Source organism: Camelus dromedarius, chromosome 12 (genome assembly GCF_036321535.1).
Source record: "Camelus dromedarius isolate mCamDro1 chromosome 12, mCamDro1.pat, whole genome shotgun sequence".
NCBI classification, from domain to species: Eukaryota; Metazoa; Chordata; class Mammalia; order Artiodactyla; family Camelidae; genus Camelus; species Camelus dromedarius.
Window position 1 is genome coordinate 7,020,773 of NC_087447.1, and position 22,659 is coordinate 7,043,431.

The 22,659-nt window shown below is 38.6% G+C and overlaps 1 protein-coding gene across 1 annotated transcript; it reads left to right on the plus strand.

Moving 5' to 3' along the window:
* Positions 1 to 4,123: 4,123 nt before the first annotated feature.
* Positions 4,124 to 21,663, plus strand: MAJIN (membrane anchored junction protein). The gene is given in 10 exon segments (XM_064491801.1): positions 4,124 to 4,277; positions 9,220 to 9,265; positions 11,649 to 11,724; positions 11,904 to 12,029; positions 12,873 to 12,904; positions 13,107 to 13,312; positions 16,332 to 16,395; positions 19,997 to 20,069; positions 20,890 to 21,007; positions 21,636 to 21,663. Coding segments are annotated over 10 exon segments (906 nt in total). The 5' UTR covers positions 4,124 to 4,140.
* The last annotated feature ends 996 nt before the right edge of the window (positions 21,664 to 22,659 follow it).

Consider the following 22,659-nt stretch of genomic DNA (forward strand, 5'->3'; position numbering starts at 1 on the left):
TGAGATGAAATATACCATTCTATTGCATTTCCAGAATAAGGAGCACAGTCCTGGACCTATTGACCGAAGGTAATTTTTCCATTAGATTTTAGGATGGTTAACATGGAAATGGAAGAGCCACTTAGGTGCAAAGAGTAACTTAAAAGATCGACTTAGACTCCTATCTGGCCTATTGAGTTGTTCACTAAGGCCTTTTGATATAATTTCAAGGCATCTTCTTACCTCTCTGTTAGAAGATTTAGTTACTCCTCCCCTCACAAACAAAGCAAAACAAAATCTGACTGTTCCAGTGGCAAATATATTCCTGAACAAAAGCCAGTGGTGTTTTAAAGATTGTGCCTTACCAGAAAGAATAAGTAGAAACCTAATGAGAAAGAGAATGACATCAGTAAGCGTGGCAGTAACTTTGGTAGTCTTAGATCAGCTTCCTCCTGTCCTATATCTTAATACTTGCTTTTAAAAAGGCTATTTTTGGGTAACCTATGTGAGAGCACTACAATAAGCACTTATATATGCATTACTTCATTAATCATCCTAATCACCCTGCAAGATCAGGAAACTGAGAAATAATTCCTTTTGAAAGTAGAGCTTGAAGACAAACAAATGTAAATGTAGCCCTTCACACCCCTAGATGTAATCCTAAGAAGCTTTAATCAAAAAAATTTCCATTTTTGTTTGATTCCTTTGTACCCAGATTGAGCTTGCCTTAAGTCATCCAGAGTTATGAGAGTGACCAGGGTTATAGTTTAGTAAAATGACTGACTGGGTGATGTGTTGTGGTAGAAAATGTGTGGGCCAAAGGAATCAACAATCTTGGGGGGCTAATCCTGGTTCCATACTGAGTTATGTGACCTTGTGGAAATTATTTCCTTCTTTGATGAATTCACTTCCCTTTTACCCCATCTAAAATGAAGGGCACTTCTAGCTATAGGCAACCATAAATCTCAAGTTATAAATATAGACTTTTAGAGAGTCTGGATATGCTTCAGCAAAGGCAGGCTAGCCAAAGACTGAAACTAGCCAAAGACTTTTGAAGGTAGAAGGAGAAATTGGACATCTGTCCTCAATCTCAGTTCTAAAACTTAGGGGCTAAATTCATAGCATCAGTGGGATTTTCCCTATTTTGTTGCCCACACTCTTTAGTGGTTACAGAGCCTATCATGTTAGATCTGCTCAGTAAACATAATTTGAATAAATGCTTATGAAAGCTCTTTTATTCTTTAGTGCTGTGGAGGATTTTTCCATCAAATATTACCAGATATATTTAGTGACATACTTCCTATGATCATCTTCAACTTCAGTAGTCAGTATCATTATCCTCATACCGGATTCAGCCCTGCTTCAGGTTCTATGCACTGACTCAGATGTTTCTTTACGTGAAACTAATTACTAAAACCTTGAAAAATCTTTCTTACAGCAGTGCCAGTGTGTCATTTAAATCTATTATTGGGGATTTTCAAGGAGAGATTCTTAATTAGGATTTGTCAGATCTTGCACTGACATTAAAGCTAATCAGTTTTGCTGATTATCTTGAATTTGCTAGTAAAGCATTAAGAGAGAAACTCTTCAAATCTATCAAAACAGCTAATGTTTATAGAATAGTCCAGAGTTTATGAAGTGCCATTTAGAGTATTATCTCATTTAATCCCCACAGTAATCCCAGGGGTAGATGGAATCCCCATTTGTAGATGTAGAAATCTGAGAAATGAAGAGGCTAAGTGACTTGGTCAGGGTCTAATGACTGGTAAGAGGCAGGGCTAGGGCTCAGGCCTTGGTCCTCCATTTCCAAATCCTATGTCTTTCCCACTATCCCATATTGCCTATAACTTCCCTTGTTTTAAAGGCATCATGTTTTCTGATCACCTAGAATTGGTTGAGAGTCTGACCCTTCATCTGCAAGATCCCATCAATTTAATAATAGTTCTTGAGACATAGTGTCACCATGACTGCAGTACTCATGTTGGAAAACAACCTTATGAAATCTTTGAACCACTACTACTATGTGGTTGTTTGGGATTATACAGTCTAATCTTTATTTTCAAATAAGGCAATTAGTGTGTGGTGTTTGTTTCTGAAGCGGACAGCCAGCAATTAACAGGAACAGGCCCCAGCTAGAAGAGAGTTGTTTTTACTTCTTTCAGACAGCCAGCTGTGGCACAGCACATGAAGTTTCCTCTCTGGATTGTCATTTCCAGCAAATGTTCTTCATTTCCTTTGCTCTGATGCCCTCAGTCCTTAGTCTGTGGAAAGAAGTGACTGCATTTTAGAAGAACCTTCTGAATTATTAAGGGCTAATTATTTGTGGCAGCGACCTAAGTCTCACCAGGTGGGCTCCCTGCCTACTTAGCACAGCCACCAAAAACACCATCAAATCTAGCCTGGGTTCCTGCCATGCCTTGGACATGGGGAATCTGCAAGTTTTTCTCAGGATATGAACAGTATTTCCCCTCTGGTAACTCTGCAGTTGGCACCAACTATTTCTTTTCACTTTTGACTGTAATTCCAGTCTAAATAGTCTCGGGCTCTGGCTCCAGCCTCCTGTCACTCTAATCCCAGGCAGCCAGGATCAGACACTGGGATATCTCTTTACTGGCAGCCCCAGACTTGAACTTTAGAAATTGTGGGAAATTCCATTCTTTGGGCACATAGATCTTCTGACTTTACCATTCTAGAGTTTTCCCTGCTGAGTAGACGTGGTATCAGGGTAATGGAGAAGAAAGAATAATGAAAATAGTCCTTTATGTGTGTATAATATTTTAGTACTTATAAAATAATTTTATGTTCATTATCTCATTTTTTTCTTCCTAATAATCCCAGAAAGCAGAGTGTAAAAGTGATTAAGAGCATCAAGTCTGAATTTATACTGCCTCAGTTTGAATCCTAGTTCCAACATTCATAGCCATTGAAAGCTTTCTTCATCTCTCAGTGCCTCAATTTCCTCATCTATCAAATTTAGACTACTTATTTCATAGGCTTGTTGTGAGGATTAAGTGAAATTATATATAAAGTCTTAGAAGAGGGTATGACAAAAAGTTGTTGTTGTTATTTTATAAATAAGAAAACCAAAGCCCAGAGAAACTATATATGGACAATTGAGCTGAGATTAAAACCTAATTTATTCTTACTTTGTGCTTGTTCTATCTATCCCATACCAGCTGCCTCTAAATCTATACCTCTCACTGTATATAGGTTGATTTGATCCTAGGAACTCTGGACCTCTTACTCTCATTATTTATTATTTAAACTTCCAGAAAGTGCAGGATTTATTATCTCTACTTTACAAATAAAAAGAGGCACAGAAAAGTCTGGTGACTTAGAAAATCACAGTGTGCTTGAGTCTTACTTCTGAGTGCATACCAAATGCCCTCTTGGAGTAGAATAGACATGCCATACTTCTCTTTCCATTTCTCCCTTCTCCTGAGTTTCCCACAGAGAGGACCTTAAATGAGCAGAGATTCTGGAATAAGAAAATTAAAACTAATTACTGCTAGGAGGATGGTAGGCACTCTTGTGGCATAGGGCAGTCTCATAAGTGGTGAAGAGGAAGAATAGTTGAGAGGTAGGGAAGATAAGGTATTCCTTGGCAACACTGGAAAACGTTAGTATACATCCTGATTTACTGCATTGGTTGTGGCAGGGACGTGTGCTAAACTTCATCTAAAATTAATAGCAGAGGTCTTCCTGATTGTGCTTCTTATTGGTGCATCCTTTGAATTGTTTCATTATTTGACTTTAGTCCTCTTTACATTGGCCTAGGTTCCAGGGAAAATGGGGACAAGGGAGAAAAATAGATTCAAGAGATATTTTGGAGGTAGATTTAGTCCTAACAAAAACCCTGTGAGTCGTCAGATGTTAGTATCATTAATTTCATGGAAGAGAAGTAAATTGCACAAGGTTATAAGATAAACAAAACTTCAACTCAGATCTTTTGATTTCAAGTATAGAGGTTGTCCCCAAACACCATATATCCTGTCCACGCAGGTAAGAAAATGGTCCAGGTAATTAACGTCAGAACTGAGCCTGGGACATGGGCAGTGGTACTGAGAACTAGACATTTTACTCATGAAGAAGTACTACAGATTGGGCAGGCTCTCTTTCCTGTACATAAGGAACCATCTTTAGCTGTTAAATAATTCTCTAATGTCTCTACTTTATTTAGGCTATCGTTTGGAAGCAATGGGTTTAAAACCTTTCACCTACCCATTTCCAGAGACAAGGTTTCTTCATGCAGGATCCAATGTATATAAATTCAAAATCAGATATGGCAACAACATCAGGTAATTTTAAAGTCAGGAGAGTAGCCTTTGCAAACACAGGTTAGTACATTCCTACAGGTCATTCCTTCTCTGCCTTCACCTAATCTGGGAGACTGACTGAAGCAGCACCTTGTAGGACTCTTTCCCAAGTATTTTATATTCTGTATATGTATTATTCGTGTAAGTTTTTTAATTAGCGATGGCATACCTTTGGGGCAGTGGTTCTCAAATTTTTTTAATCTCAGGACCCCTGTGCACTCTTAAAATTGAGAATTCCAAAGAGTTTTTGATTAAGTGGGTTATACTTGTCAGTATTTATCAGATAGATAAAATAATAAACTTATTAATTTTAAAATAATGTATCATTAAATGTTAATGAATAACATTTTATTAAAAATAACTTTTTTTAAAGAATTAATTAGAAGATTGGTATTGTTTAAACCCCTGGGACTTACCCCAGGAATGCAAGGATAGTTCAACATATAAAAATCAATTAATATAATACATTACATCAATAGAAAGAAGGGGGAAAAAACACATGATCATCTCAGTTGATGCAAAAAAGGCACTTGATCAAATCCAACACCCTTTTATGATAAAAACACTCAATAAACTAGGAGTAGAAGGGAACTTCCCTCAGCATAAAGGCCATATATAAAAAACCCACAGCTAACATCATACTCAGTTGTGAAAAACTTAAAGCTTTTTCATTAAGATCAGGAGCAAGACAAGGGTGCTCACTTTTATCATTTCTATTCAACATAGTACCAGAGTTCTAGCCAGAGAAATTAGTCAAGAAAAAGAAATAAAATGCATACAAATTAGAAAAGAAGAAGTGAAACTATCTCTCTTTGCAGACCACATGATTTTATATACAGAAAACCCTAAAGAATCCACACAAACTAACAAAAACTATTAGAGATGATCAGTGAATTCAGCAAAGTTTCAGGATACTAACTCAGTTTTAGTGTATACAACATTGATTTGTATACAGTAGCAACAAACAATCTGAAAATTAGGAAAACAATTTCATTTGTAATAGCATCAAAAAGAAAAAATACTTAGCAATAAATTTAACCAGTGAGATGCAAGATTTGCACACTGAAAACTACAAAGTACTGCTGAAAGAAATTAAAGGAGACCTAAATAGACATCTTGTGTTCATAGATTGGAAGACTTAATATTATTAAGATGAAAACAGTACTCAAAGCAATCAGCAGATTCAAAGCAATCCATGTCAAAAATCCTAATGGCTTTTTTTTTTTTGCAAAAATGTACAAACCAATCCTAAAATTTATATGGAATTTCAAGGAACCCCAAATTGCCAAAATAATCTTGAAAAAGAACAAAGTTGGAATACTCATACTTCCCAATTTAAAAACTTATAACAAAGCCTCAAGTAAGCAAAAAATATGGTGCTGGCCATTTCCTCAAATAAAGCAAGACTTTTGATCTTGCCATTTGTGACAACATGGAGAGCATTATGCTAAGTGAAGCAGGACAGAAAAAGACAAATACTGCGTTATCTCACTTATAGGTGGAATCTAAAGAAAAAACTCCCCCCCAAAAAAACTGAAATTATAGATACAAAGAACAGATTGGTGGTTGCCAGAGGTGGGGTGTAGGGGTGAGCAAAATGGGTGAAGAAGGGGTCAAAAGGTACAAGCTTCTAGTTATAAAATCAGTAAGTCCTGGGGGTGTAATGTACAGCATGGTGACAATAGTTAATAATACCATATTGCATATTTGAAAGTTGCTAAGAGAATAGATCTTAAAACTTCTTATCACAAGAAAAAAATTTTTTGTAACTGTGCAGTGACGGATGTTAAATAGAGTTATTGTGATCAATCATTTTGCAGTGTATTCAAATATTGAATTGTTATGTTATACACCTGAAGTTAATATGTTATATGTCAGTTATGCCTCAATTAATAAAAAGGTTAAGACAAATGCACACACACACGCACAAATTATGGTACTGGTATAAGGACAGACGTATAGACCAATAGTATAGAATTGAGAGCCCAGAAGTAAATATCTATAGTCAAGTGATTTTTGACTAGAATGCTAAGACCATTCAATGAGGAAAGAACAGTCTCTAACAAATGATTTTGAGAAAACTGAATATCCACATTCAGAAGAATAAAGTTAGACCCTTACCTTACACAATATACAACAGTTAACCAAAAAGGAATCAAAGACCTAAATTTAAGAGAGTAAGTCATAAAAAAAACTTAGAAAAAACATAGGGGCAAATCTTGATTTTGGATTTAGAAGTGGTGTCTTAAAATACCAAACACACAGGCAACAAAAGATATTAGATAAATTGGACTTATTTAATTTTTTTGATTGGGCATTTAAGAACACTACCAACAGAATGAGAAGGCAAATCACAGATGGGAGAAAATATTTGCAAATCATATATCTGATAAGAGCTTAATATCCAGAATATATAAAGAACTACAATTTACCAACAAAAAGATAAGCAATCCAATTAAAAATGGACAAAGGACTTGAATAGACATTTCTCTAAAGATATACAAATGGCCAGTAAGCACAAGTATCATTAGTCACTAGGAAAATACGAATCAAAACCACAATGATATGCCACTTTACACCTACTAGGATGGCTATAATTTAGAAAACAAAAAATACCAGTTGTTGGCAAGGGTGTGGAAATATTGGAACCCTCATACATGGCTAGTGGGAATGTAAAATGGGGCAGCCTTTACGGAAAACAGTTTGGCAGTTCCTCAAAAAGTTAAACATAGAATTAACATGTGACCCAGCAATTTCATTCCCAGGTGTATGCTAGTTGCAAAAATACAAATATTGTATGATTCCGCTTATATGAAGTATTAAAATAGGAAAAGTGATAGAGACAGAAAGTAGACTAGAGGTCACTAAGGGCTAGGTGGAGGGGAGAATGAGGAGTTATTGCTTAGTAAGTACAGTGTTTCTATTTGTGGAGATGAGCTTTGTAATTTTTTGGCGGGGGGGATAATTGGTGGAGATACTAGGGATTGAACCCAGGACCTTGTGCATGCTAGGCATGCACTCTACCACTGATCTATACCCTCCCCCACAATAAGCTTTGGAAATAGGTAGTGGTGATGGTTGTACACCATGGTTGTGAATGTAATTAATACCACTGAATTGTATACTTAAAAATGGTTAAAATGGAAAATTTTAGGTTATATATATTTTCCCCCAATTTAAAATGTATTAATTAACTTTAAAATAGTAATATATCTATTAGGTATTAACACATTTTTATTAAAAATGATTATATTTTCCAGGGGAGGGTGTAGCTCAGTGGTAGAGTGCATGCCTAGCATGCACAGTGTCCTGGGTTCAATCCCTAGTACCTCCATTAAAAAATTAATAAACCTAATTTCCTCTCTCCCCCAGAAAAACAAACAAAAATAACTATATTTTCCAAAACAAAAAATTAATGAGAAGATTAGCATTGTTTTAAATTTCTGAAAATCTCATTAATGTCTGCCTTAATAGAAAACTGCTAGATTATCATATTTGCTTCTACCTTTAATCTGTTATGAATTTTTTTTTTTTTGGTTGAATTGTATGAAAAAAATCTGGCCTTACACAGATTTGTAGTTGGGAAAGTTAGGAATATATTAATAGCCTTCTCAGATCATTGTGGATATTATTCTTCGACCCTACATCAAAACTTGACAAGTGGTAGTTTTGTTTTTTTAAACTTGGCAGGTTTTTAAAGGTTAGTTACAATGTGGAATCTGAAGTTTAATCACTGAACTTTCTGAACTCTGCTACATTAAAATCCATTGGTCTACCTTGTTCTTTGAATGAATCTTTTACCTAGAATTGTTCTGTAATGTGGTATGTTTCATTGGCCGTTTGGTAAATATTGGTTCACTGACTCATGCAGATCATTCAGATGTCAACACATTTCATCATACAATAACAAAAAAATCGTATTTGCTAATATCACTACCATTCTTATCAGAAAAATATTTTTAAGTATTTGGAAGCTGTCAACCTCACAGTCATGGATAGAATTTTTCTAAAATTCAAAATTTTGCTTGAAATCCCAAAATTTATCCTTGACAACAAATACTGTCAGTTGTTTTCCTTGCATTGATAAGCTGATTGTTCATTTTTGAGAAAATGTCTGTCACATTCCCAAGTCTGAATAACAACTATAGTTTGTTTGTCTTCTGATCATTCAAGTAAAATGTCATTCCATGAAGAAAGCAGGTAGTTCAATTTGCAACTTGAATAGTCGCACTAATGCTTTTCCTCAAGACAACCATCATGTTTTGGTATGCAGCTGAAGTGCTCTATGCATACGTCCTGTTTTATTATACATAATATATGTAAAAGACCTGTTTTCAAGGTTGAGATTTATAGGATTTTTGATTTTTTTTTTTACTACTTCTTCTAAAATATTAAATGAAATGATTTTTTTCCCCTGTGTAACAGAAAAGATAACTATAACTGCTAGTACAGTTTACTGCATCTGGCTAGATTTATGCTAAGGCACCAGCAATTTTGCTCACCATTGATTTTACACTACTGATTACAAATGTTAATATAGTGAAAAAGGCAAATAACATCTTAGTATTATTATGAAACTAATTTTGCATTTGGAGACTCCTTGAAAGTGTCTTGAGGACCCCTAGGGGTTCACAGACTACACTTGTACAACAGGTCTAACAAATAATTAACTTTCACAGTGGGAATTTCAGGTCTTGGCACCCTCGTTAATGGAGAAGATATTTTCCAACAGCCTTGTATCTGTTCTCAGACCACAGCACCTAGGTGATCTCTTCTTCCCTTGAGCACTGGGTCAGCACACACAATTGTTACTTAGTTATGTTCCCTTAGCTCAGGGGAAGTGTCATTTTTGCTCTACTAGAGTCTATTGTCTACAGAGCTTTCCTTCTTGGCTTTCTTATCTCTCTTGTCTGTTTACTTCTAGAGGGGAAGATGTAGAAAATAAGGATGTCATCGTCCAGGAGCTGGAGGTAGGGAAAGAAGCAGACAACTTCTGGGAATATTATTCTTTAAGCTGAGGATGCATCCTTACTCAGATTTTAATTATTTCCTGCAAACTGAGTCACAACCTCCACTTGATTACTTGGCTTCTCCCTGCCACATTTCCTCTGCAAAGAAACGTTACTGTTTTTCCAGGGAAATTAAAGCCTGTATTCTTTCTCAGTTCTCCTAGTTGAAGTGTCAGCACCTTTGAGGCTAAGAGTTATTTTGTTTCCACTAGAATTCCCAGCCACCGGCAGCTCTCTTTTGTGGCAGCTGGCACAGACAAAGCTTCCGGAAGACTGATGCCTTCCAGGGCTCTGGGAAACCTCACCATCCCAACCACTGCCTGGTACTTGACGTTCAGGAAACTCAACTGTAAATACACAGACAAGGCTGCTGTGTCTTCATTTTAATTGGAAACATTTGCAGTTGCTTTATTCCCACTTCATTTTCATTCCTTTTCTACCCAGCTCCTGTAACTTTAGGTTCGCTCACAGGAAGAAGACTGAGCAAGTGGACAAATTTGTAAATGGGTGAAAGCATCGGACGCGAAGTTAGAGTTCTGGGGGCTGACCCTGGATTCCAGTCCTCTTTAGCCACTAGTTAGCTGTGTGAACCTGGGCAAATCACAAAGCTCTCTGGGTCTTAATTGCCTCAGTTGTAACTAGTGGATTCTTTTCTAACTTCACAGCTGAGTGATCTATGACTGTTGTGATTTATGAAGGCATATGCTGCCACATTTCAAAGCATTTTAATATAATTAAATACACAAACACAAAACTGTGAAACCAAAAATTTGAGTCAAAGTCGTAAAGGTACTTGTGGCTCTTCAGCTATGTGTTGAAAGATACATTAGGATCTTCCAGGACCTCAGAGGCATCATTATAAATAACAATTGTGTTCATATAGGACCATGACAGTTTTCTGCTCATTTTAATTATGAGTAGAGTAAAATTTATTTCACTTTGCTTCACTTAATTTGGACAGAGAAAAGCTCAAAGCAACATAGTAAGAGAGAGCATAGACTTTAGAGGCAGTGAAACCTGGATTTGAACTCTGGTTCTGCCTTCACAGCGTGACTTCAGGAAAGTTACCTACCTTCTCTGAGTCTGTTTCCTTACCTGTCAATGAGATTGAAAAATAATCCAGTTTTGAAGATTGTGGTGAGGATTAGAAATAGATGTGTGCAATTCCTGCCACATAGTAGCTCAATTAATGATGGCTAGAGAGCACTTACATAAATTTAAACTATATTAAAAGGTTTTAAAGAGCTTTTTATGTTCTTTCTCTTACTCTCATTAGTTTTAGGCAAATATTATCATCCCCTTTCGTTCATTTAGAAAGCATTTATTGATAGGCAATGTATCCCAAAGGTTAGGAGCATATGCTCTAGAACCCCACTGCCTGGGTTCATACCTTAGCTACACCATTGCTACTTGTGTAACCTTCAATAAGTTATTTTACCCCTTTGTCTCAGTTTCCTCATTGGTAAAATGGGGATGATAGAACTGTCTATCTTATAAGGTTTTTATGAGTATTAAATTAATATGTATAAAAATAGTAACACTTGCCATAGTGATTACTTAATAAATGCTAGCTATTAAAATTATAAGCTAGATACTATGCTAATAGAGATAATACAAAGATGAACATGGCATAGTTTCTGTTTTCTGTGAGCCCAAATATGAGGAAAATGAGTCTTAGAGATGAAATGACAAAGCTGAGACTGAAATTCACACATTTTTCACACAAAAATTCAGTAGTCTTTTTACGATACCAAATTGTTTAATTATTGTATACTAACAAGCATAGGTTAATTAGAGATAAATTAATATTTTAAGCGAGTAGAAGAAAAGGTTTGACTTAAGTAAAAGCAAAATAAGTATATATCGGTAAATATCAGTGTTATTCATTAATTCAGTATATATTTGCTGAGGACCTGTTATGCTCCACCTACTATGGTAGACACCATAGAAGGGATGCTAAGGTAAATCAAGTATATTCTACTTTAAGGAGATTTCTCAGTAGGGAAAATAAAAATATATACATGGAATATAGTAAAGGCCCAAGGCTAACTACTGTAATATTTGAGACCAATAGTTAATGCCACTTGGGAAATCAGGGAAAAGTTTCTGGAGGAGATGGCTTTTGAACTGTACCATAAAAGGACAGGTAGAATTTCATCATATGCTGATGAGTTCAAAGGGTATTTCAGGCAGAGGGAAGAGACAACGCAAGAGCACAGACATGGAGAAACAGAAGGCATATTCAGGGAACAGCTCAGCTTTAAAAGAATATAGGATATAACAAGGATAAGTTGATAGATTGGCTGAGATTAGACAGTATTAAAATCATTTCTTTTTTTTTCAGGATTCTATTCGTGTAGTCTTGGGAAACTTGGACAATCTGCAACCATTTGCTACAGAACACTTCATTGTGTTTCCCTGTATCCTTTCTTTCCTGGGTGGGAATGAACTATGACTCACATTGTAGATTCAAATGGAAGCAACAAACCCATAGGCAGTTTGGAGGGTAGGTCAAGGAAAGGAGAGGGAGACTTTTCTCTAAAATAGCACTCAGGGATTTGTGCTGGCTTCTTTCGTCACTCCTTAACACATTACACAGATAAAAGCAAATGGGAGAGTGTGTCCCACCTGAAATTCAAACATGGGGAAATTGTCTTGGTTCCCTACCCATTTGTTTTCACTCTGTATGTGGAGATGAAATGGTTTCATGAAAACCTGTCACCTAGTAAGTAGAATGACAGAAGTGTGGGTGGGGGAGAAGAAAAAAGGGAAGGTTGAGCATCCATGGATCAGCAGTGCAAATTTAATATGGCAAAACAGGCAGTCGGACTGGGCCTCAGCACTGCACAGTGCAGAAGTCAGGAGCATGTGCTTCAACCCAGACTGTGTGGTTCAAATCTTGGTGGCTTTGCCACTTAATAGCTATATGACCTCAGATAAATTACTCAATCTTTCTATGCCACCTTTGTTAAATGGTGAATAGTAATAATAGTACCTATCTTACTGAGTTGTTAAAAATATTAAATGTATAAATACTGGAAGATGGAAAGTGCAAAGTCTGACCTAGAGTAGTCACTCAGTGAAAGATACTTACTATATAAATTATTCCTTCCACTTTAGAATATTTAATGGCTCACCTTAGTGGTGTCTTAGAGATATCTCCCAATTTTTAATCTCTGAGGGTCATTGCCATTTTTAGAAATAGAGGGATGAGGAAACACATGCCAATTTGATTTGAAAAAAGGTATAAAAGCCTTACCTCAGAATATCTCCCCAATTCATTTGTCACTGAAACCAGATATTCCACTTTTTCCTTTTGTAATAGAGATCATCCACTTTATGTAATAAGAGTATAGTGTGAATCAAAATATTTTTAGATAACAATAGTTTTAAAATAAGGGAGGAAGAAAGTTTGAAGACAGTATTTCTAGGAAAAGTGGTCTCAGGTGGATGAGAGAAGGGCACACACCAAAGTTTTGTCTAGGACCAGTTCTGAGAAATCTATGATAGCCAGAAATCCAGGTGAAACAGTCTTGATCCATTATGACACTGAAATTTCCTGTTGTAGGAAAACCAATAAACAGCAGTCCTCTTGGGTTGGTAAGTTTCCCTTTTTTGTATGAAATGAAAATTGCCTTTATTGCTTCTTGTTGTCTAAAAAGTCCTGCTCTTGTCTCTTCTTTTTTGCCTCTTGGTTGCTGCCCAAGTCCAATCAGAATTGTATACATGAGACATTCTTTTTCCCCTGGCTAGATTTCTGAGACTATGTCTCTAACAGAATTATCTATCCTTACTTGCAAAGCTGGTGTTAAAAGTTGCCTTTGGCAGTTTAAAGATGGGGAGTTCTCTTCACTGTGCCTTCATTTGAGCAAACCTGGAAAAGGAGGAGTCACAGGAGTCTGGTTCCTCTCTAAAGGTCCTAGCAGAGAAGAAAGCAGCAGGACCCATGATGAGGAAACGAAAACGCATAGAAGTGCCCGGCTCCCCCAGCAGGCCACGGCTGGACAGGTCAGTGGTCTCAGGAGAGGGGCTAACCCCTGCATCCTAGTTAGGCTTTGCCAGCTACTGCTGCTGGTTGATCTTGTATTTGAGTGAGTCACTCTCTCAGGGCTTCATTCACACCTGCCTAGTGTGTATTCTAGTAGGTGGACTAAGGAAAGGAAGCAAGTTGATATTTGCAATGTAATTTTTTGTTTTTTATTGAAGTCTAGTTGATTTACAATGTTGTATTAGCTTCTGGTGTACAGCATAGTGATTCAGTTATACATATATATACTCTTTTTCATTAATAGGTTATTACAAGCTATTGAATATAGTTCCCTGTGCTATACAGTTGGACCTTGTTATCTATTTTATATCTAACAGTTTGTATCTGCTATTCCCAAACTCCTAATTTATCCCCCTCCCTTCCCCTTTGGTAACTATAGGTTTGTTTTCTGTGTCTGTGAGTCTATTTCTGTTTTGTAAATAAGTTCATTTGTGTCATTTTTTTAGATTCCACATGTAAGTGGTATCATGATATTTCTCTTTCTATGTCTGACTTACTTCACTTAGTATAGTAATCTCTAGGTCCATCCATGTTGCTGCAAATGGCATTATTTCGTTCTTTTTTGACTGAGTAGTATTCTACTATATATTATATATTTTTATTAAAAATATATTTAATATGTGTAAAATATATAATGGAATACTACTCAGTCATAAAGAAGTATATGTGTACATATATATATATACACACACCACAACTTTATCCAATCATCTGTCAATGGACATTTAGGTTTCTTCCATGTCTTGGTAACTACTGCTGCACTGAACATTGGGGTACATGTATCTTTTCAACTTAGAGTTTTCTCTGGATATATGCTCAGGACTGGGATTGCTGGATCATATGATGACTCTATTTTTAGTTTTTTAAGGAATCCCCATACTGTTTTCCATAGTGGCTGCACCAAATTGCATTCCTACCAACAGTGTAGGAGGGTTCCCTTTTCTCTACACCCTTTCCAGCATTTATCATTTGTGGACTTTTTAATGATGGCCATGATGACCAGTGTGAGGTGATACCTCATTGTAGTTTTGATTTGTATTTCACTGATAATTAGCCATAATGAGCATCTTTTCATGTGCCTATTGGCCATCTGTATGTCTTCTTTGGAGAAATGTCTGTTTAGGTCTTCTGCCAATTTTTTGATTGGCTTGTTTATTTTTTTTGTATTGAGTTGTATGAGCTGTTCATATATTCTGGAAGTTAAGCCCTTGTCAGTCACATCACTAGCAAATATATTCTCCCAGTCCCACGTTGTCTTTTCACTTGTTTGTGGTTTCCTTTGCTGTGCAAAAGCTTATAAGTTTGATTAAGTCCCATTTGTTCATTTTTGCTTTTACTTCTTTTGCCTTGGTAGACTGCACAGAAGAACATTACTAAGATTTATGTCAAAGAATGTTTTGCCTATGTTCTCTTATAGAGGATTTATGGCATCCTGTCTTATGTTTTAGTCTTTAAGCCATTTTGAGCTTATTTTTGTAAATGGTGTGAGGGAGTGTTCTAACTTCATTGATTTACGTGCAGCTGTTCAGCTTTCCCAATACCACTTGCCAAAGAGACTGTCTTTTCTCTATTGTATATTCAAAATGTCTCCTTTGTCAAAGATTAATTGACTGTAGGTGTATGGGTTTATTTCTGGGCTCTGTATTTTGTTCCATTGATTCATATGTCTGCTTTTGTGCCAATACCATGCTGTTTTGATTACTGTAGCTTTGTAGTATTGTCTGAAGTCTGGGAGGGTTATGCCTCCAGCTTCGTATTTTTTCCTTCAGTATGCAATGTAATTTGAACACAGTCCCTTCCTCAGCAAAGTAGAATTCTTCTGTTCATCAAGATGAAGGCTGGGGGGAAATGCAACCAGATCTAAACATGTGAATCCAAGTCAGTGAGTGTTTACTACGGTTGCACTATCAAGAAACACAGTCACAAGGCACAAGATACGAAGTCCCAGGATATTATACAAGAACATAGAGAAACCTTCAAAAGAGTGAGAACAAATAAAATATAATCCTATTTTACCCAGTGAGCAATAAGCTTTTGGAAATCTACCTTAAAATGTAGTCCAGGCCAGGACAGGTTGTGGCAAAAACAGAATGGTGGAAAGTTGTTCTGCTGGTGGTGAAACTTGAGAATGAGTCCAGTGAATTCAGTCTGCACCTAGGACCAAGAAGTGCTGGTGATAGGAATCCTGACTTGTAGCAAAGCAGGAATAGCCAAGGGGCTTGAAGTCTCCATTTTGGTTCCAGTGTCTACAAGAGGGAATGCATCAATTATTGGAGGGGGAGTATTGAGTACAGCCCTTAATATATTGAAGTTACTATTGGGGAGGCTACTAATTTTCTTCTTTTGGTTTTCTGTCAGGGACAGAATGAGTCTGTAAAACAACTCAGTCGTTTATATTAGCACTTAGATAGGGATACTGGGATAATCCAACGTGTGGTTTGTGCTCCAGCCCAAAGTACTTTCAGCTCAGGTTTAGAAACAGCAGCTGTTTTTTTCCTGGTACTATGTGGGCCCCAAGATACACAGGAGCAGTGAGGATAGACCTCAAAGGAGCTGACCTCTACACCCTCAAAATGCACTTGTCAGTGGAGAGTTAGGCAGTTCCCTTCCCAGCCAGGTGAAATGTGAGGGCACTTGGAGGTGTGAAGCTTTGCTCAGTTCCATTTGACTAAATTTGCCATGGCGACAAGGCCTCACATCTTCCCTTTCTCTGTGTTTTGATGCACAACAAGTATTTCAAAATCTAATACCTGCTGTCAATCACATTTTCCTTTTCTCAGCCCCTACATCCCAAATTGTGATTCTACTGTGAATTAAAGCAGCACCCAGAGAGAATTTGGCTATACAATTTAGTCTGCAGGCCAGGAGTGGCATAAAAATAGCCAACCTGCTGAAATATTCATTTGGGCCACATTTACTTGAATGTGGTGATGTTGTTGCTGCCAGTAACATTTCCTGGGCTTTTTTCTCCCACCTCAGGGCCAAGATGGGGACTTCCAGCCAAGGGCTCAGCAAAAAGAAGCCCCCTGTGGAAACCAGGAGGGTAAGCACCAAAATGGAGACTTCAAGACTCTTGGCTATTCCTGCTCTGTTACAAGTCAGGATTCCTGTTACCAGCACATCTTGGTCCTAAGTACAGACCGAATTCACTGGACTCATTCTCAGGTTTCACCATCTGCAGAACAACTTTTCACCATTCCACCCTTGCCACAATCTGTCCTAAAAGTAGCTGCATAATACACACATCGATGAATCCTTTTGTTAGCTTAAAAACTGCTTTCTTATACTCCGCAGTTGAAGTAAGAAAATAGGTCTCTTGCATTGAGGTGGGATCCAGTTTAGAATTTTTTTTAGAAACCTTTTTTCTTTCATCTGCACTGGAGTCTGAGTCTCGGAACATATAGGTTTTACAAACAAGCTAGATATATATCAACACAGGACACTGGTAAGAGAAGACATTTAGAGCAGTGATGGGCTGGCCCCAGTAGTATTTGATTCATTTTATGAGGTCTGTTCTCCATTTAGATATTCATACATCTACTCCTCCATTTGGGGACTTCTTTTCTATAGTAGTCTCTAAAATAGCACCCTTTTTCTTCAAATAGCTGTTGATTGTGCCTTTTCTTTTTTCTATCCCATCTCACCAAAGAGGGTCTGACCTTAAGTATCCAAACACTCACAGATCACCTCCCTCACCTTCCCAAGATCCATGACATGATCAGTTATGGAGCAAACATTTACATATTCATTCAGCAAACATTTGTTGAGTGTCTGCTATATGTCAAATACTAAGGCTATCATGCTTTCCCTTAAAAATGCCAAAAGTGTAAAGCTGGACAGACAATTACTGATAGATGTGCTATGTTGTAAGGATAAAAGAAGCACAGGGTACAAAGGGACCACAAAGGAGAACTTCACTCAGATCAAGTGGATGTGAGATTGAGTTCCCAGAGTAGCTCAAAGAACTAAAGCTAAGAGGAAAGAATACAATAGTTTTGGTGACTGGAAGCCAACACACCTGGTGTATAGAGTACAGTGCTGAGAAATGTTACTGGAGAGGTCAGCATGGCCTGGATCATAAAAGGCCTTAAAGCCACCTTCAAGATCACAGGAATTCCCTAAAACGTTTTAAAGTAGAAAAGTGAAGTGATTTTCATTTCTAAACAGTTCTGTCTCCGGCTTGCAAGGCATTGTGTTAAGTGCTGAGATGCACCCAAACATATAAAACCTAGTTTTTTCCCAGGAGCTTATCATTTAGTTGGGGAAAGAATGAACCCTTAAGGACTCAGACCTTTCCCTCTGTGGGCAGGGGCAGGGTATTGAGCCCTGTTGTGCCCATGGCTGACTGGCCTATGGAGTAATTTTAGGCATATGGTTTCCTTCTTCTATACTTGTCATCCTTTAGAGAGGGAAGAAGAAAAAATGAGAAAGTACAAGAAAGTACATGAAGCTCTGGAGAACAAAGACACTTTATACAACCAAGATAATTACTATTAAAGGAACATTTCCCTCACTCTCTACCCTTTGTACCTTCCTATTCTTAGTTTGACACATCATCTCCCTTAAGAACAGTACCCACAGTTTCTTACTCAACATAATTACCTTTTCATCCTGATACTGGATTTAGAAAAAAAAAACTCTGAGCAAAAAAATAAAAGAACATGTTTATTGATTTTGACTCAAAGCCCAGAGACAGCCTCCATTGTAGACCCTGTTCCCAGAGAGCAGACTTCTCCTAAATTAAAGTGATCACAGCGATTCTTAGTGTAAGTCACTTGAGCTGGAAGAATTGATTTGCTCCTATGGTCCAATGCTTAATATCCTCTCTCCCCTTTGGGAGAAGTTAGCGTGTAAGAACACAGTCAGTGTGGATTGTGCACATCTGAATGCATTGGGAGCCTGTGCAGAGAAAGCTTAGAAGAATACAACACATATCTGAATAAGGTCTCTGTTTCACAAGAGGTGTTTTGAAGAGAATGGGAAGGAAGGTCAGACTTACTACCTTTGTTATGTCAGCTCCTAGATCTAGAGATCCAGACTTTAAAAGGATAAAAAATAGGAGAGAGCAGATGAGTGATCCAGAAGTGAACGGACTGTGTTTTGTTTTTGTTTTTGTTTTTGTTTTTGTCTCCTCTGCTTGAACTGCATTTCTAAGCAGATCTGGCCCTGAACATACAGGGCACAACCTTGCTTGCATCAGGTTTTCAGGGTATTATGTCTTATTGGATGTCCTAGATGGTATCTTCAGTCTTATTTTAGGCTATAATGGTTTTCCTCTCTTACATCATTTGCCTGAGGAGACCTCTGTTAAGATTTCAGGAGAGCGCAAAGCACAAAGGCTAAACTATCTTATGAGGGAAATCTCCCCTGTTCAGAGGTAGGCTATGCCTCTGCCCTAGGGCCTTTGCCCTTCTAGTCCCCACTGCCAAGCTTAGTAGATGCTTTCATTAGGGCCAGTGCAGCAGAATTTAGACCTCAAACCACAGTTTCACTACATCTGTAAGAATCATTCCCTCAAGCTAGAAATCAGAACTGGGCCCTCTAATTTCCATCTCTACCCTATCTAGAAGAAGTAAGAGATGGTCTCCTTCCTCCCCAGAGTTTCCTTTATATTTTATAGGAATATGACTTAGGTGGCTGCCTTTGGGGTCTGGAATTTGAGAGGTTTATGGAAAAGCTTATCAGAAATATCAGCCTATGCTCTGTCCTCTGCCCTCCCAGAGCCACCTGACAGTCCGCGGCCCCTTGCTATATATCTTTCCCCAGCAAAATGGCTCAAGGAATTCGCCAGCACTGCTGGGTAGTCAGGCCCTCGGGTTCTGCCTGGGTGAGGGGAGTGAACAGTTGGCAAAGATTCTCAAAGAAAATGTATAAACCATGTTTCTGACTATCTGGTGTCTACTAGAATATTATAGGCTTGGAACCAGGTTGTAGGATGTCCCCTTCAAAGTACAAAGGAAGGTCTATAAAGCAGTAGCACAGGGAAAATAATAAGGTTGCATTGTAGCGTGTCGGCTGGATAGTCATGTTTCTGCTGCCCTGGCTGTAGCCTTGCTGATCATATGTACTTGTTAATGGCAGCATGCCCTTGTGCATCATGTCCTTGTCTGGAATGCCCTATTCTCTCTGACCCCTTGATGCCATCCACCACGGCCCCATCTAAATAATACTTCTCCTGTGAAGTCTTCCGTGACTAACTACTACCCACTCTACTCATGTTCCCCTCAGCAGCCACCACAAACTACATGGACTGATGGGGCGGTCTTATCACACTGTCTTATAATGCCTAGTTTATATGTCAGTTTTACCACAGAGAGTATACTATCCTCCAAAGTAAAGCAAAGGTCCTCTAGGTTTCTGAAACCTCAATATTCTGTCCTGGGCAATAGTTGGCACTAAGAAACGTGGAATGGTAAGTTAAACCCAGCTTGGTTTGTTCTCGGCTCTTAAATATTATGATTTTAGAGGGACAGTGTTTGGGAAGCTGCTATGGGAAAAGGACACTCCTGAGAAGGAAAACAACCTGCCTGGGTAGTCAGAAGCCAGGCCCCAGCACTGATGTGAAATCACCTTCCCAGCAAATAGCGTTCAGACCACCAAGCTATAAAGGAGTAAAGTTTAAGACTTCTTGGTCTTTTTATCAGAACAGGGAAAGAAAAACCCAGCAAGAATGGCAGGAGACCCCAGCGTTTGATACCACAGATGTCCAACACCAGGGTAGGTTCTGGGAAATTCGTATTTATTCTTCTCTAATTATCATGCTGTCCTCTTTAGTTCTCTGATGAGCAGAGCAGCACAGAGCTCTGAGTCTGGGCACACTCGGTGGATGATGTGCCTTGCTCCCTTGGAGGTGCTTGTTGGTCATCCTCCAGTCCAGGGGCCGGCTCTTGAGTGTTAGAAGCCCCCACAGCTCCCAAAGGAGTGAAGGAGGCAATGCATGTCCTTCTTGTGTTTCTGATAGTGAAACTGATCTCCCACAGTTCCCAAACATTTCCATATGGGGTGATAAGTTTTACAGAGTTGGGAGGGATGTGTTTTACTTTTCTATCTTGGAGAACAACCTCTGGGACACTGTTCTCCTCTACCCTTTGGGGCATTAATGTTAATATTGAAGGTGCAGATAGATGCTTGGCAAGGGCTGGAAATGTATGTCGAAGTGTTGCCCTTTCAACTTGCTGATCTTTCACTCAGCATAAGGATTCAGTATGTACTGCAGTTATCATAAACGAAGGCATGTAAGCAAGTGAATTCTTTAACAAATTTTCTTTCCATGTCAAGACGCACGAGCTGTGGTGGGTAACTGGGATTTGAGCAGTGTAAAAATCTCAGGGGCCTAACCTAAAAAATACTCCAAGGTCAGAATAGCATCTTACTGAGCTGAGATGAAATTGGGAAGATCAGAATAAACAATTCACCTGGCTTCAAACAGTCCTGGTGTGAGGCTGTCCTTGGCTCATGTTCAGTGTCCTGCCTTTGGCTCATGTGAAGGTAGCCCATGGACTAACACCTTTTCCCTGCCTGAGTGTTTTCCTTGCAGATTCTAAGTGGGAGGATAGCCCAGCAGGGAAGATTATCCCACCATTGAAGCAAAACAATCCACCTCCACCTGAAGGACCCACAGAGCTGGGAACCAGTGGCTTCTTTGGGTTTCTAAGGTAGGACAGACTGCTCTCCTGCCATCAAACTGAGACCCAGGGCAATGTAGCTCCAAAGTCTTCATTGACTCTCTCAAGAAAATTAGAATAGAAAAAGGAGATTACCTGCATAATCTCTATTTTGTCTAGGATGGATGAAAGAAATGAGATTTCTAAGGGCCCTAACCATGAATTTAACAAAGACTGTGTCTTGTCCATTTTTATACAGCCTACGCTACCCAATGTGCCCAGCATTGGGCCTGATTCCATAAGGCTGCTTGGATAGAGACTATCCTTATTGTGCTTTGGCTATTCAGATGATTTGGTTACCAGAATGTTTCCATTCTTCCCTCTAAATCTAGGCTCTGTCTTCAGAGTCCTTTTTGCTGAGTACAGTTAGCAAATCCCTTTATCTGTCTAGAGCTCAGTCCTCCCGTTGCGGTTCTCCTTCTTCTTTTCTACCTCCTGAGTGTAATCTAACTTGGGTGCCTTTTCAAATGCTGTTTCAGTCTTGAATTTCCATTCAGTGGTCCCTCAGAGCAGAATGCCCTAGCTAATGGAGCCCTATGGGACCTGGGAGAAGGGAAGTGGACCTCAAGAGTCTCAACCTGCTCTGCTCTCCTTCCTGCAGCACTCTCTTCCCGTTTAGGTATTTCTTCAGAAAGAGCAGCCAGTGAGCCTTCTAAATGCAGCGGTGGGAAGAGCATTGTCTCTTGCAGTGACTCCTCCCACTCCATCCTCTGCTTATGACACTCCAGTCATGAAAAATGAGGGCCCCAAACTCCCTGAGTCCTCCTGTGGGTTTGTCCTGTCATTTACCTCTTTACAATGGAATGTTTTTTCTAATTTAAAATGCTAAGAAAAGAACGTAACTTTCTAAAATGCTCTAGTCTGAGAATTTTACTGCCCTATGGGCCAGTTAGGTCTTTCATCTCCAGCACTTAGGTTCCTAATGACAATAAATTATTTATGAAGAGTTATTGACTGAATTTAGTGAATTAGAGCAAACTCTTGTCTCAAGATACAGAGAAACAATGCCTGAAACCTCCCGTGTTTCCCTGATTATTGTTGACAGAACATTTTGGGTAGGCGGAGACTGTACCCTTAAACTTCCCAGGCGGGGTTAGAGAATGAGGTCTTGCAAGACTAAATGTCCTGAGCCCTGCTGACCCTCAAGAAATCATGTCTCCTCAATTCACCCAGTTTGGTCCCAAAGTGCAGTCTCTTAGTAGATAAATGCTTCTCACCTACCTATCCCTTTGGCTCTAGACAGTAATGCAGATTAGTTGATCAGATTAACTGGGAATCAGTGTAGGTTAGGGTCCCTGGAGAAGACCAGGACATCTGAACTGTCTTTTTTTTTGGTGGTGGGGAGAGGTAATTAGGTTTGTTTGTTTGTTTGTTTGTTTATTATTTTAAATGGAGGTACTGGGAAGGCAGCTATGCTCACTACTATACCACCAACGTCTTCTTAAATGGAGGTACTAGGGATGGAACCCAGGACTTCGTGCATGCTAAGCATGCACTCTGCCACTGAGCTATACCCTCACCCCAGACCTCACTCTGCATGTAACCCAACAGCTGATCTGAGACAGACATATTAGACTTGTGTTGAGGCCACAGAGGATCAAAATACGGGAATTTAGGGAAACTCATTTTAGCTCAGAACAAAG